This window comes from Gracilinanus agilis, chromosome 3 (genome assembly GCF_016433145.1).
Source record: "Gracilinanus agilis isolate LMUSP501 chromosome 3, AgileGrace, whole genome shotgun sequence".
NCBI classification, from domain to species: Eukaryota; Metazoa; Chordata; class Mammalia; order Didelphimorphia; family Didelphidae; genus Gracilinanus; species Gracilinanus agilis.
The window spans coordinates 83301855-83317396 of NC_058132.1; the positions used below are offsets into that span (position 1 = coordinate 83301855).

A 15542-nucleotide genomic window follows, 5' to 3' on the forward strand; every position below is an offset into this window, starting at 1 on the left:
CTTCCTTCCTTCCTTCGTTCCTTCCTTCCTTCCTTCCTTCCTTCCTTCCTTCCTTCCTTCCTTCCTTCCTTCCTTCCCTTCTTCTCTCCCTCCTTTTCTTCCTTCCTTTCTTCCTTCTATCCCTCCTGTCTTTCCTTCTTCCCTTCCCTTCTTCCTTCTTCTGCATCTTGAATCTGTCTCAAAAGGTAGCATACTTCATCACTGGTCCTCTACAACTCTATGAAGTTGATCATTGCATTCATTAGAGTCCTCAAGTCTTTCATTTTTTTAAATAATGCTTTTGTTTTTGTAAAAGTTGTTTTCCTGGTGTTGCTCATTTCATTTTGCATTAGTTTATGACTTCTCTGAAATCTTCCATTTCATCCTTTCTTAAGGCACAATAATATTCCATTACATTCTTATGCTATAACTTGTTAGCCATTCCCCAAAAGATGAGAATCCCTTAAGTTTCCAGGTTTTTGCTACTGGAAAAAGCTGCTATTGTACATATGACCCTTTTACTTCTTTGTTTGATCTTCATGGAGTACAGATCTCAGAGTGGTTTCACTGGGTCACATAGGTTAGTGACTTTCAGGGCACAGTTCCAAATTGTTTTCTAGAATGACTATACTGATTCACAGTTCCACCAGCAGTGCATTAATGCTTTTGTTTTCCCTCAGTCCTTCAAACATTTATCATTATACATTTTTAATTATCTTTGCCAATCTGATGGTTATGAGGTAGAATGTCAGAAATGCTTTTATTTGCATTTCTCTAATTACTGTAAATTTGCATTATTATTAGTGATTAGCATTTTTCATATGTTTGGTGATAGCTTTCTCTCTGAAAATTTTCTGTCCGTGTGCTTTGATTGTTTATCTATTTATTGAGGAACAGCCTTTTGTTCTTATAATTTAGATTAGTTCTTTATATGTCTTGGAAATGAGACTTTGCTGCAAAGATTTTTTCCTAGTTAACTGTTTCCTTTCTAATCTTAGCTGCATTGGTTTTGTTTGTATAAAAAAATTAAAACTTTACATAATTAAAATGATCCATTTTACCTTCTATCATTCTCTCTTCTATTTTGTTATGACCTCTTCCCCTACCATGGTATCTTTTTAAAAATCCTTGCTTTCTGTCTTAGAATCAATATTGTGTAATGGTTCCAAGGTAGAAAAGTGGTAAGGGTTAGGCAATGGGGGTTAAGTGACTTGTCCAGGGTCACACAGTTAGGAAGTATCTTAGGCCAGATTTGAACCCAGGACTTGGTACTGGTTTTCAATCCACTGAGCCACCTAGCTGCCTCCCTAACCATAGTATCTTAATGGTAATTTCTTTCTTGTTCCTCTAATTTGCTTATGATATCACCCTGTATGTTTATGTCTTATATCCATTTGGACCTTGTCTTGATATATAGTATTAGATGTTTGTCTCTATTTGTGGTACTTAATTTCTGCTAGTCTATTTTCCCAGTTTTTCCAGTAGTTTTTCCCCCCTCAAAGAGTGAATCTAGTAGCTGAGATCTTTGGATTTATAGAATGCTAGGATTGTGTATTTCTCTTCTTCTGTATGTTGTATACTTAATCTGTTCTACTGGTCTACTTTTCCATTTCTCAGCCCATACCAAATCATTGTAATGGTTACTGTTTTGTAGTATAGTCTGAGGTTTGGTACCTCTAGGTCCCCTTCTTTCCCATTTAAAAAATCATCTCTTTGACCTAAAAGTCTCTTGGGGCATAAAGATCCACCCTTCACTCCCATGAATTATGGTACACCGGACAGAGAGCCAGATTTAGAGTTATTTATGTAGGAAATATCCTCTGGTTCAAAGCCAGGCCATACATTATCCCCCAGGAATGTCAGGGGAACCCTGAAAGTTTGGAGCCAATTTCTTCTAATGCTACTGGCTTGAGTCCTCCTGATTGTGGTTTCCCAACTCTTAGCCAACAATGACTACCATCCCTTTTCTATTTAACCATTTAACATCAGTTATAATTAACATCAAGTATAATTATACTTAACACAGTGCCTGGCGCATAGTAGGAACTATATAAAATGTTAGTTATTTATTAATATTATTGCTGTTCAGCTTTTACCAAGAGTTATTTGTGTCCTCTGTATAGCAATCTGAAAAACAAGTATTTATATCCAGTATCTCAGGGACACATTCTCTCCATACCACTTGGTCTTTGGAGAGAATAGGCTGAAACTTTGACTTAGTTTCTTCATAGAAATGGTCACATAAAGCAAATCCTGGCACAGACTTGAACTTCACGAATCCTAGATGATCAGTCAGCTCACTCTCCTGACATTTTGAAACTCATAAGGTTATTCAATCTCTTTATCTAAAACAACAAAAAAAATACCATGACTCATACTCATATCCATTGGGCTACTGGTTGACCCTAAGGAAGAGGACCCCTCATGGTGTCATCTCTCACTGGTGGCCATCAGCAAAGGTAAGAGGGTCCAAGAACATCCCAAACACTGGTTGACTTTTGAAGACACTTCTAATTCAAGTTTTGTACCCAATCAAAGTATCTGCCATTCACCAAATTATTGGATGACTGGAACCAGGAATAGAATGCCTATTAGTGCTCTAATGTCTCTTCAAGGTACTTCAATTACCCATCATCATGACTTACCAGGAAGTGGTAAGTCTCCTCCAAATGGGTAGATGCTCTCAGAGCATGTGCCAGTCCCCTTGAGGTTAACTTCACTGGTGCTTCTTCACACAGTACCTAGGATATAGGAAGAACTCAATAAATGTTTGTTGAATGATTGATTTGGGATAGGAGGGCTTCTGTTTGAATCTTGGCTCTGCTGCTTACTACCTGTGTGCTTTTGGACAAATTACTTCCTCTCTCTGGGTCTCAGTTTCTTTTTCTATAAAATAAGAGGGTTGGAAGCTTGTCTCCAAAGAAAAGGAAAAATGTACCTCTCATCCTTTTTCACATAGGTAGGGGACTGTAGATAATGAAACATTGCACATTCTGTCACACATTAGATATATTGTTTAGTTTTGCTGAACTGCTTCTCCCCCACTCTTTTCCCCCTTCTTTGTTATAGCTTATGGCTTGCTGGGCAAGAGAGGGAGAGAGATGAATTTAGAAATTAAGGTGATGGGAAAACAAAAGATAGCAATATAAATGTTATAAAAAATAGCTGGATTAGTTAACCTCCGAAGCCCTTTTAAGCTCTAAATGTATAATCCCATGGCTTTCAGAGGCCTTCATACCAGCATTCTGATTAGAACTCTGGGCTGATTAATCTTACCTTCTTCGTGGTCCTTCCCTCCCCATTCCATGCTCTGGGAAAAGTAACCCCCTTCCCCCTGTTCATCTATTCCCTTTGATTCAGAAAGTCCATCTTCAAAGGTGAAAACTATACCCCTACTCCCAAACTCCATCAGCCCAGTCCTAGTTTTGATCTTTGACTTCTCTTAGGGATCCTCTGTAACCCTCCTTATTTTAGGTCTTTCCTCTGACACTCCTTCCACTTTCTAGCTCTCAGGGTAACCTGGCTCTCTCTTAAAGGACTTTCATTTATCATCACTGTCTTCATGTTGGACACCTCTTCTCTTTCCTGGGATGTTGGCATATGTTTGATTTTGCTCCTATCATGGCTACCTGGTTCTCTCTCTGCCATTATCAGAGGATTGTAACTTTGAGCTGGAGGCAACCTTATAAGTCATTTAGACCAACCCTGTCACTTTTTACAGTTGAGGAAACTGAGGCCAAGAAGGTTAAGGTCAAGGACTTGCCCAGGGTAATGTAAATAGTAAATGGCAGATTCTGGATTTCAACTTAGACCTTTTGATGTCAAGTCAGATCCCCTTCTCCTTTGGAGTTCATGCCATCTGACCATCCGAACTATATCATTGTGGCCAAATCCTATCATCTATTGGCATTCAGAACATTATAATTCCCAATGAATTCAGTGCCAGGATTACAATCTTCTGCTCCACCCCAATCCCTGCCCTCATCTTTAGCTATTTCAAAAGTCATGCTGGTAAACCTTTAAAGACCCTTGATTCCTGGTTCACCAGCCTCCTCAGCACCCACAATATCTGTCTTTACTTTTCCTCAACCACCCACAGGAGTTATGACACCCGTATGTGTCATTATTACCTGAAATTGTTTTGTCATCATTATCTAGAATTCTTAAAACCTCTCTCTGATAAAAATCACCCATCCTTCCCTTCCTCCCACTGCCTCACGCCTCCTAATTCTTATTCTGACTTGTAGTCCCTCATTCTCTCTCGTTCTCCCAGCTCATCAGCCAGCTTCTGGCCTCACTTTTCTTCTTTCAGTCTTGGTCCAATAGTTAAGTAGATCAATAAGTCTTTGTCTTTCATCCTTGAACCCTTGCATACCTGTCCTTCTGCTGTTCTTGCCCAATTAATCTCTTGTGATTTTAAAATTCATGTGGATGACCCTTCAAATCAATCAGTCAATCAGCTAGTCAGTGAGCACATTTCTTGAACACATTTTTCTATGTGCCCCACACTGTGTTAGGTGGTGAGGCTACAAAAGACAAAGAAACACTCTTGCATTCTGTGACCTATCAGGGAAGACCCTTCTAATGCAATTCATCATCTTCCTAAACTCCAGTCACTCCACCTCAGCCACCTACAGGGATGGACACACCTTGGCCCTTATTATCACCCAAAACTGTTCCACCTTCATGATCCAGACCTCTGACATTCTTCTCTCTGATCACAATCTCCTATCCTTCTACTGCCTCTCCCACTGCCTCATTCCTCCTAAACCTGCTTTTCATCCTCAAAGTGACTTCCACTTACTTGTTCCATCTGGATATGTTTTCCCCAGTTTTCTTCCTGGAACTTATCTCATTTCCTTCCCTTCGCAATTTTACCCATAGTCAAAGATGGGCATCTTTCTACCCATGAATGCCTTGCAATGATCATCTGCTGTTCAGGAGTTCTTTTGTTTTTAACCTTCAATCATCTCTACCATTCACCTTCTCTGATGCCTGAGGAAGCCATTGATCTCTTTTGGAAGTCATGAAACCATGTTGACTGGGTTTATTACAACTGTGCTCTTACCTACATATGGCAATTCTTTTATTTATCTCTGATTGTCTCCCCATCCTACTCCCATTAGTGACCATTCTGCATTTTCTCCTTTCCACCCAGGTTTCCAACCCTATTCCTATACTTTTATTTTTCAAATTAAAAAACTCTTTTTTGTGTGACTGGGTCTCCCCGTCTTGCCCAGCCTAGAAGTATAGTGATTCCCATGTTGAGCAGCATAGGAATTTTAACCTGCTCTGTTTCCAAGTGGGGCTGTTTTGCCCTTCCTTAGGGAGCCTGGTGCCCCCTTTTCTCGGGGGTTCACAATATTGGTGCCAGACTTGGTGTGAACACCTAGCTCACTGCTACTCGGAACTCTCAAGCTCAAGCCACCCATCAGCTCTAGCTTCCTGAAAGCAGAGATTAGAGGCTTGTACCACCACACCTGGTTTCTTGCCCCTCCCCAACCTTGCCCTGCTTTTAGCAGGTAACCATCCCTCCTGTTTTACTGGGAAGATTTAAGTTATATATTGTGAACTCTCTCTCATCTATCCTTTTCTAAGCTTCAAAAACTCTCCATTTTCACCACTCCTCTCCTTTTTACTTCAGTCTTGATGGGTAAGATGACCCTTTTCCTTGCTCTTTCTACTTGTGCCTATTATCTTGTTCCCTCCAGTCTTCCCTGCACCCCTGTTGTCTATCTCTCTGTCTGTCTTTCACACACACGAATCTTCAAACTGCCCACTGGCTCCTTCTCTGATGTCTATGATGGGTGTTCAGGTCTCTCCTAGCATGTTTCAAGACCAGTCTACCCTTTGCTGTCTTCACTTTCTCAGTACTTAGTCATCCCTTCCCTTGCCACTTGCATTTTGGCTGCCACCTCCACCACTCTCCTGAAACTGCTCATTCAAAGGTCACCTATTAATCACTAAATTGTAATGACTTTTTCTCAGCCTTCATCTTACTTGACATTTCTTAACATTCATCACCTTCTCTTCCTGCATGGTCTCCCTTTCAATGACTTCTACTTCCTTCTCTTGGTTCTCCTCTGAGTTGTCTGACCTCTCCTCAGTTCCCTGGGAGAGGAGTACCCAGGTGTGGACCTCTACTTCTGAGTGAGTGGGCAGGTGGCTTGAGCCAGTTCCTCAGTCCCTGGAGCCCATGTGTGAAACTGGGCACCGGTTAAGCCAGCTGTGCCTTGAGGGTAGGGAGGTAGATAGGAGAGATTTGGAGCTTTGTTGACCTTAAAGATTATCTAAGTCTAACACCTTTAGTTTGCATATTTTTCTACATGTTCAACTCATTATCTTCCTTAATTTTGACCATTCTCTTAACTTCCTTATTTTTGCCCATCCTCCTCACATTGATGTGGATTTGAAACTTTAGCATACCCTCAACTCTTCATTCTCCTTCAAGCTTCTTACCCCATCCATTCATCTCTGAGATCGTATTGTGGAGGTATTTACAACATGTCTTGTTTGAGAAAGCAATATGTGCAGTGATATACAACATCTGTAGCCAAAGGATCTCAATTCAAAACTTTCTCTTTCCTTCCTTCCTTCCTTCCTTCCTTCCTCCTCCTCCTCCTCCTCCTTCTCCTTCTTCTTCATCTTCATCTTCTTTCTTCTTTCTTCTTCTCCAAAGCAGAACAGTGGTAAAGTCTAGGCAACTGGGATTAAGTGATTTGCCCAGGGTCACACAGCTAGGAAGCAGGTCAGATTTGAAACCAGAACCTCTCATCTCCAGGCTTAGCTCTTTTTCCACTGAGCCACCCTGCTGCCCCTTTTGCTTTTTGTGGTATTCCGAATGCTCACCATGATGCCTGGTACATAGTAGGTACTTAGTAACTATCTATTGATTATTTATTACTATCCATATGACCTTAAGCAAGTCATTTAGCCTCTCATGGCCTTAGTTTTCTCATCTGTAAAACAAAGAGGTTGAACTAGGCATGTGAAGTGCCTTGTAGTTCTAAATCTATAATTCTGTAATCCTTGACTCACATGACCATCAACCCTACTTCAAGCCCTCTCTCATCTCTTGCTAGTATTCTTGCAGCAGCTTTCTAATTGGTCTCCCTGCTTCTAGTTTCTCCCTTGGCTAATCCATGCCTTTACATAGCTGCCTAAATGGGATAAAACAGAAATCTCTCAGCCTGCTAATTAAGGCCCTTCACAATACCTATTCAGGCTTACTGTGGATCCCTCCCAATTATATACTCTGTTTTTCAGCTAGGCTGGCCTACTTGCTGTTCCTGGAACTGGCCATCCCACATCCTGGCTTGGTGTCTTGAAGACCCAGGCCGCTGACCCCTTTCTGGACCACACCTCTCTTTTATAGACTATACAACATCCTTTAGGGTTCAGCTGATGGTCCACCTCCTACAGGAAGATCATCTGATCCCTCTAGCGAATGTTTGGTCTCCTCAAATTCCCTTGTAGTTTCTTCCATTTGTATCAGCTCAGTAGAATTGGGCAAGGATAGTTTCTGGCTTTGTATCTCCAAAGTCTAACAGTGTCTTAAACATAGTAAGTGCTTAAAGAAGTGTTTCTTGAATTAAATAGGATTAGAACTAGGGAGCAAAGCCTAGGGGCAGCTAAGTAGCTGGGTTCAAATCTAGCCTCAGACACTTAGCTGTGTGACTCTGGGTAAGTCACTTAAATCAAGTCCCTAGCCCTTACCACTCTTCTGTCTTGGAACTGACATATATTGATTATAAGACAGATAATAAGAGTAAAAAAAAAGAAAGAAACTGAGGCCTGGAAAGGAGAAGGGGTCATCCAAGGTTACCCATTTAGGGATTAAGTGGAAGAACCTAACTTGGAAGGAAAGTCCTCTGATTCCAAATCTAGCAGTATTTCCTCCACTATACAGCATGCCCAGTCTCCTCTCTGTTCTCCCCTCTTCTTTCCTCTCCCTACTAGAGTTAGGGGTGGGGGTGAGCTTGTCTAGGAAAGGAGGACTTTAGGTAGTGATCAGGAGGTTCCCCACCCAAATGTGGGCAGCTTTCTGTGATCTGTTGGGGTAGAGAGGGACAGGGCTGAGGAATGGACAATCTAGGCATTTGTGTTTGTTCACTTGTTTTTTTTTTTAAACCCTTACTTTCTGTCTTAGTACCAGTTCTAAGAAAGAAGAGCGGCAAAGGCTAGGCAATGGGAGTTAGGTGACTGGTCCAGGTCACCCAGCTAGGAAGTATCTGAGGTCATATTTGAACCCAGTACCTCCTGACTCTAGGCTGGGCTCTCTCCACAGTGCTACCTAGTTTAGCTGCCCCTTTGTGTTTGATTTTGAAAAGAAATGGGGGTGGAGGTCAAATGACTTCTAAAAAAGCTTGACTTGGGGACCTGATTTCACCCCTTTCCCCCCTCATCTTGAAGGAAGTAGAGCTCCTGCAGGGAACCCACAAAGGATCCTTTATTGCCAGGTGGATCCAGGGCTGAGTCTTGTTATTCTGTCTATAGGCAGGGGAATGTTTCTTCTCTGGGGAGCCTCTCCACATTCACTGGGCCTGATGCTTCTTTCAGGTGTTTCCTCCTCCACGTGCTCCAATGGCCAGGCATACCTGGGGACAAGTCAGCCCTGACCACACCCTCTCAGGGGCTCAGGCATGCCTTGTCCAGGAGGCCTAATCAAGGAGTCATCTGGGGGTGGGAGTCAGTGGGTGTGAAATTAGGACAGCTGCCTGAGCCAGCCATCTGCAGCTGTATGGAGGAGGAAGGCTGAAGATGCATCCGGTGACCTCAGCTCTTGACTTGGGACAGAAAGCCTGAGCCCATCTGGTCCCCCTGGATCCCTGGGAGTCATGGGGACCTTTTTGGGTAGAATGAAGGTGCCAAGCAGGGCCAAGGTCTTTCCCCAGTGCCTCAGGGCACTTGGGTCACTAGAGAGCTTGGGATGGAAGGATGTCTCACTCGGGAGAAGATATCCTTCAAGAAAAGTCTTTAAACTTAAAGGAAATATCTAATGAATAGGATGGATCCAGAGAATCGTGGAAAGGTTTATGTGAACTGATGCAGTGAAATAAGGAGAGACAAGAAAACTCTAATGCTATTGTAAATGGAGAGAACAGCCACCCACAACCATGGAAAGGAAGTTTGCAGATGACAAAGCACAAGGGTGGCCTCTGAGAAGAGACAGAAGGCACTTCTGCTATTCCTTAGCAGAGGTGGGGTTGGGGTCCAAGGGAGTGTAGCACTGTACATATTATCAGGTTTTTTTTTAATGTATTGATTAGTTTTGCTTATCCCCCCACCTTTTCTTCCTTTCTAAAAAATTATTTGTTATATTATTTGTTTCTAGGAGGGGAAAAAAGGATACTGGGGAAAATGTAAGTGATTTAAAAATAAAATACATCAGTATATATATTTTTTCTTTTAAATAAAAGGAACCCCTTCCTGGTGCTCTAGGTGTGTCTGTGTAGAGGGAATTGACCCAGATAACTCCCTTTAAAGTCCACAAGGTGAGCAGGAAATGAGCCCAGGATTCCAGTGGAGTCATTCCCCAGCTTCTCAAGTGGGAGAAGGGGCATATAATGGGGACTGTCACTTCCTTCTTTAATGGGAGGCCCAGAGACTCTCACCCCAGGCAAGTCACTGAGATTCTCTCAGCCTCAGTTTCATCATATGTAAAATGGGGATAACACTGCTTACTTGTATTACCTGCCTTGCCAGTTGTTTTCAAATGAGGGCCCTTTATAAACTGTAAAGCATTAAAAGTTGAGTTGTTGATATTGTTATAATTACTGTATAGGGGCATGGTGGTGGTGGCAGTACAGATTCAAAGAAAATTTAAGGGAAAAACATTGGAATTTTCTGTAAGTGGAGTGAGATAGTGAGTTCTCCATCATTCGATGTCTTTAAATGGAGGCTAGATGACCACTTGTTGGGGATGGTGTTGGGGATGGTGTTCGGGGGGGGGGGGGAATTCCTTCTCAAGTATGAAGTGGACTAAATGTCCTCTGGGCAGCTAGGTGACATAGTGGAGAAAACACTGAGTCTGAAGTCAGGAAAGCTATCTTCCTGAGTTCAAATCTGGCCTCAGATACTGGGCCTGTCATTTGATCCTGTTTACCTCAGTTTCCTCATCTGTAAAACAAGCTGGAGAAAGAAATGGTATATTGTTCTGGGATCTCTGCCAAGAAAACCCCAAATGGGGTCACAAAGAGTTGGACATGACTGAACAAAACAAGAAAAGATGTCTTTTAAAGATCTTTTCCACTTCTCAGATTTTGCCCATGAGGGGTTTCTCGGGCCAGGGCCCAGCAATATTAATTGTTTTGCGTATGAGCAGATCAAATTCTGGACACGTCATCGAGTGACTGATACCACTGATCTCTCCCCCAAATTGTTTTTCTCTATTTCCCTTCCACTTTTTTTCCCCCCTCCATCCCACTCCAGGATAATTGCCCTTGAACAAAGGAGCTACTCTTTCTTCCTTTATCTCCATTTTATTTTAAAATAATTATGAATTTAACAAAAACCAAGTAAAATGAGCATTTTTATAACACAATTGTAGACTGGCAGTAGATTACATGTAAACAAACAACTTATTTCTATTATGCAGAGCTTGCTTTTCTTTTAAATTATATGACAAATCCAATATGTGACTTTCAAAGCTGTCCTGTTGGTTCACGAATCCTGTTCTCATTTTTTTCTTTTGAGAACTTTATCCTTACTTCTCTCTCCCTGCCATCTCCCTGCATACCCTACCCCCACTGAAAACAACCAAGCAACCAAAGCACAGAGGGGATGTATTCCTTTGATCTCAGGATGTGACCTGTTTCTCTCCCCCCTTTTCTCTTCCCCAACTCTGTCTCTCTCCATGTGCCCCCTCTCCATACTCAAGTCTGTGACTCATCTGTAGTGAGGCAAGTCCCAGCCTGTGATGGGTAGTGAGCTGGGCCAAAGGGAAGGGGTTGTGGATGTGGGTGTCTGTCTGTCTGCTTTTCCCAGATGCTCTCTTTAAACTTTATCTCTAGCCAAAGCCCAGGAAGCCATTTGGGCCCTGTCTCCTAGCTGCTGGGGATATCCTCAACCTTCTCTTTCTTTTGCTGGCCTGAGAGTGGCATATGTTGGTCCAAAGGGGAGTTTTGCTTTGGCCATCTCAGGGCCATGGCATTATCTAGACTCTCTCCAAAACTGGAGTGGAAAAGGGACAACATTTCTCCCAAAGGAGCTTGAAGGTAATCTTGTCCAGAGTGAACCTGGATAGGAGTCCCTTTCCCAGCAAGTAGTTCCAAATCCACTCTCTGCTTAAAGATATCCAGGGTATGTTTATGGTGGTACCCATTGCTTCCCAAGGCAGCCTTTCCGGTATCAGACAGTTTTAACCATAGGAAGTTATCACCACCTCATCTTCTCCCCATCCCTCTATTCCCACATCCCCAGGTGTTTAAGACTAGGAATAAGGAATGAATGACTTTAAATATTATTGACTTTGTTTCCAAGGCCAGGACTGTTTGCAAAGTACTTTATAAAATGCTTTTATTCAGGATTCTTTCCTTTTGTGGGTATGCATATATATCAGATTCCAACCCAGTTCCTGGGTAAGTCTCCACTTCATCACGGTGACCTCCCCACCCAATAACTTCTCCCAGGGGGCACACAAAAAAGGAGAGAGCTGACATTTTTGGTTATTTGGTTGCATATCCTCCCAGGGATAGGCTCTGCTGATGGTGGTAGGTTTGTCTTTCCCCTACCTATTCTTCCTCAGAATCTGCTGCTCACTTAAGATCACATTTTGTCGCGTAAAACTGACTAGAGGAAATGGGATCATAGTTCTGCCTCTTGCCCCTCCATCCCTGCCCACCATACTTGTAATGCTGCCAACATCACATCATAGGATCATAAATGTGGAACTGGGAAGGAGTCTTAGAGAGAATCTAGTCCAACCTTCTCATTATACAGATGATAAAATTTAGGACTAGAGAGGGCACTTGCCCAAAGTCACTAAGGCAGAGAAGAACTGAGATCTGAACTTCAGAACCAGGCTTTTTCTTGGACTGTCCTGCCTTTCCAGCCTTGCTTGAATCAAGAGACTTCAGCAAGGCAACGTGGCCTCCTTGGTGGGGTCACTTTGGGACAAAGCCTGGGAGGGAGCATATGGGGGGCAGGCATCCTGCAGGGTCCCCAAGGGGCCATGGTGGCCATGCCTCCGATGGTGCCGCCTCTGCTGCTTAGAGTTCTGTGGCCCTATGAGCTCCTGGACTCTCTTACAGATCAGGTAGGACACTTCCCCTAGATTGAGCAGGATGCAAATGACAGCTGTGGCCACCATGAAGTAGGAAAAGACCTTCTTCTCCGTGGGCCGGGAGATGAAGCAATCTACCACATTGGGGCAGGGGTCCACGGAGCAGTGCACCACACGGGGCATGTCATAGTTGTTATAGAGGAGATGGAAGATGTACAGGAAGCTGGCATCCACACCAGCCTTGAATATAAGGCTTAGCAGGTAGGTCCACCAGAGACCTCCACGTTTTTTCCCTGGGTTGCCATAGAGGGGCCTGGCCTGGGGGCCATGCTTCATCCGGTGCCTCCGCTCCCGCTCCTCTCGGTAGGCTACGTGCATGACGACGAGCAGCGAGGGACAAGTGACCAGGATGAGCTGGAGGGCCCACAGGCGGACGTGGGAAATGGGGAAGATGTGGTCGTAGCAGACGTTCGCACAACCCGGCTGTCGAGTGTTGCAGTCGAAGTCCTTTTGTTCATCATCCCACACCTCCTCTGCTGCCACTACGTAGACCAGTACTCGAAATATCAGTACCACTGACAGCCAGACTCGGCCAAGAACCGTGGAGTACTTGTTGACCCCACTCAGGAGGCCCTGGAGGAATGCCCAGTTCATGCTGTCCAAGTCACCGCCACAGGCCGCAGGAGATGCTTGCCCCTCGAATTACCTAATATGGAAGTAGCTACACTTTAGTCCTATCTACTCCTAGTTAGCAGAATATGCTGGACATTTTAATGGTGGGGAGAATAAAAAATAGCTCACTCATTTCCCTCAAATCTCAACCTTACCCAAGTGACAAAGAAAAGCTGAATAAGATTATGTTCCCTGCTTTGGGGCTGAGCAAAGGCAGGGAAATTTCAGGTACCCTTTGACCCTTTTTTATCACTATGAAAATTCCTTCCACTTCCCTCCATTCCCTTTCAAGCTTCCTCTGTGTGTATATATCTTCCTCTATTAGATTGCAAGCTCCTTGAGGGCAAATTATGGCTTTCTTTTATATCCCCATCATTTAATACAATACCCAGCACATAGTAGGTATATAATAAATGTTTATGAGTTCTTATTCCCTTAACATCTCTCCCCTTTCTCCTGCCACCAACTATTAACTCCCATACTATGGCCTTCCTTGAGAGGGCTCTAGACACACAGACTCACCCTGGTCCAAGAGTTCTTAACTTAGGGTTCATACATTCTCTTCCCCCTCCCCCCCAAGGAGTCAACACATAGATTTCATGGGGCTTAAGCACTTGGATGGGAAAAGAATGACATTTTAATTTTACACTAACCTCTAAATGACATTTAATATTTCTTTAAATTTGGAATTTAAAACAACAACAAAAACTACATGATTCTAAAAGGGGATCTACAGGCTTCACCACAGTGGCCAAGGGTTCTATGACATACAGAACAATTAAGAACATCTGTATGACCCAAAGAACATGAACAAAGAGAATCAACTGCTTTGTCTCCCATCACCAACAATCCCTTAATGCATCCCGGGACAAAAGGAAGAGACTTCTGGATTTCCTGTGACTACACCTTTTCATCAGCTAGGTGCCACAGTGGATAGAATATCTGGCCTGGAGTCAAGAAGATCTAAATTCAAATCTGACCTTGAACACTCACTAGCTGGATGACCCTGGGCAAGTTACTTTACTCCATATGCCTTAGTTTCCTCATTGGCAAAATGAGCTGGAGAAGGAAATGGTAAACCGTTCCAGTATCTTTGCCAGGAAAACCCCAAACAGAGGTAATAAAGAGTTGGATTCTTGGAAAGAACAGTATCTTTTCATTTGTAGATAGCCAAAGACTGAAAGGAGGTATAGGATCATAGACTGGAAGGCTTTCTGAGATTATCTAGAACTACCCATTTTGAAAAAGGGGAAACTGAGGCCCAATGAGGGAAAGGGGTTTACTCAAAGTTATACAGCTGATTAGCTGGGATCTTCTCCTTGGTTTTTTTTTTTTGGGGGGGGGGCAGCCAGGGAACCAGGCTCTGGAATTGCTGCTGAGGTGGGAATATCTCTGAAATAAGGTGCTTTCCTCCATTTTCCTCCTTACTACTTTTATTTCTCAGGACCTTTCCTTGAGCCTAGTATTTTCTTTCTGTGTGATTTCCCACCTTACCTCTCTAGATTTTAGTTTCCTCACTTAAAAAAATGAAAGGATTAGTCGAGATTATTTTTAAAGGTCCCTTCTGACTCTAAATTCTATGATTCTAAGATGGATCTGGTCAGGGTTTGTTTCATTGCTTTGGAAAGAATTTCTGCCCTGGTCCTAGATTTACATTCTGAGTCCTAGTTTTGAAACCATACCTCTCTCATTCTCATCCCATGCCCAGAATTCTCAGAGAATGGGGAAGCAGGGACCTGGGGCAGCAGCTGAAGGTGTCCCAAAGATGGGAGGCATGTTTCAGGAGTTCCCGAGACCCAGTTCCTTTTGCTCTGCATTGATCTCTAAACGGGTTAATCTTTGCCAAGTAACTCCAGGACCTCTAGTGGTCCAGGCCATAGCCGAAGGGCTTTTAATTCTGTTTACCCTGATGCAGATCCTCTTTCTCGGACCCCATCCCCATTGCCTCTGCTCCTGGATAGTTCCCGCTTCCCCATTACCGGCCCTTCTCCCAAGTCTTGCTCCCTCCTGCTTCCACCTCCTGGCCTTGACTTCTGGCATTTGTCCTCCCCACAATGGGCTGTCTCACCTGTTCTGGACCCAGCAGGCTATCCTCTAGCCCATTTCCCCGAGAGCTGGAGCCTAAATCCCGAGCGGGGCCGCAGCCGGAGCGAGAGCCACCCCTGAGGTCTCCTGTCTCTGCCCAAGGGCCTCCCTTAAGCTTTTGTCCCACTCAGGCACATCACCTGCTGGGCGGGGCAGCCAGGACCAATGAGCCAAGACACCTTGTCGGGCCGGTGGGTGGATGGGCAGGCATTATGGGCACTGATACAGAGCAAACACTGGGGCTTTGCTTCGCTCTGCTCCCGCTCCCAGGGCTGTGAGGTAGGCAGGTAGAGGCGGGGACTTTCCAGTGCAATGGGCCTCCCGGGGCGCTGGGGTAGATTTTCTGTCAATCAGTTTCTATCGGCGGTAGGATACCTCCTGGGCTCTCAAGGCGGAGGAGTGCCTCCGCCTGTAGAATTGAAGTTAATTCAACGAGATCACAGCCTTCTATCTGCATTCCAACGGACCACATTTCCTTGGATTGTTCTACTTCTACTTGGGATGAGCGCTAGCGGTGTGACCTTGGGCAAATCTAAGCCTCAGTTTCCTCCTCCACCACCCCGGAGGGGGACTAACACTTTCA

The 15542-nt window shown here is 43.9% G+C and overlaps 1 protein-coding gene across 1 annotated transcript; it reads right to left on the minus strand.

Moving 5' to 3' along the window:
- Nucleotides 1-12052: 12052 nt before the first annotated feature.
- Nucleotides 12053-12856, minus strand: GJB4 (gap junction protein beta 4). Its single transcript, XM_044671519.1, has one exon. It carries the CDS (start codon nt 12854-12856, stop codon nt 12053-12055), a length of 804 nt encoding a protein of 267 aa, XP_044527454.1.
- Nucleotides 12857-15542: the final 2686 nt, after the last annotated feature.

What these genes read in the sequence shown, in the direction of transcription:
- GJB4 (XM_044671519.1), bottom strand. Translation starts at nt 12,856, where the DNA reads ATGAACTGGGCATTCCTCCAGGGCCTCCTGAGTGGGGTCAACAAGTAC.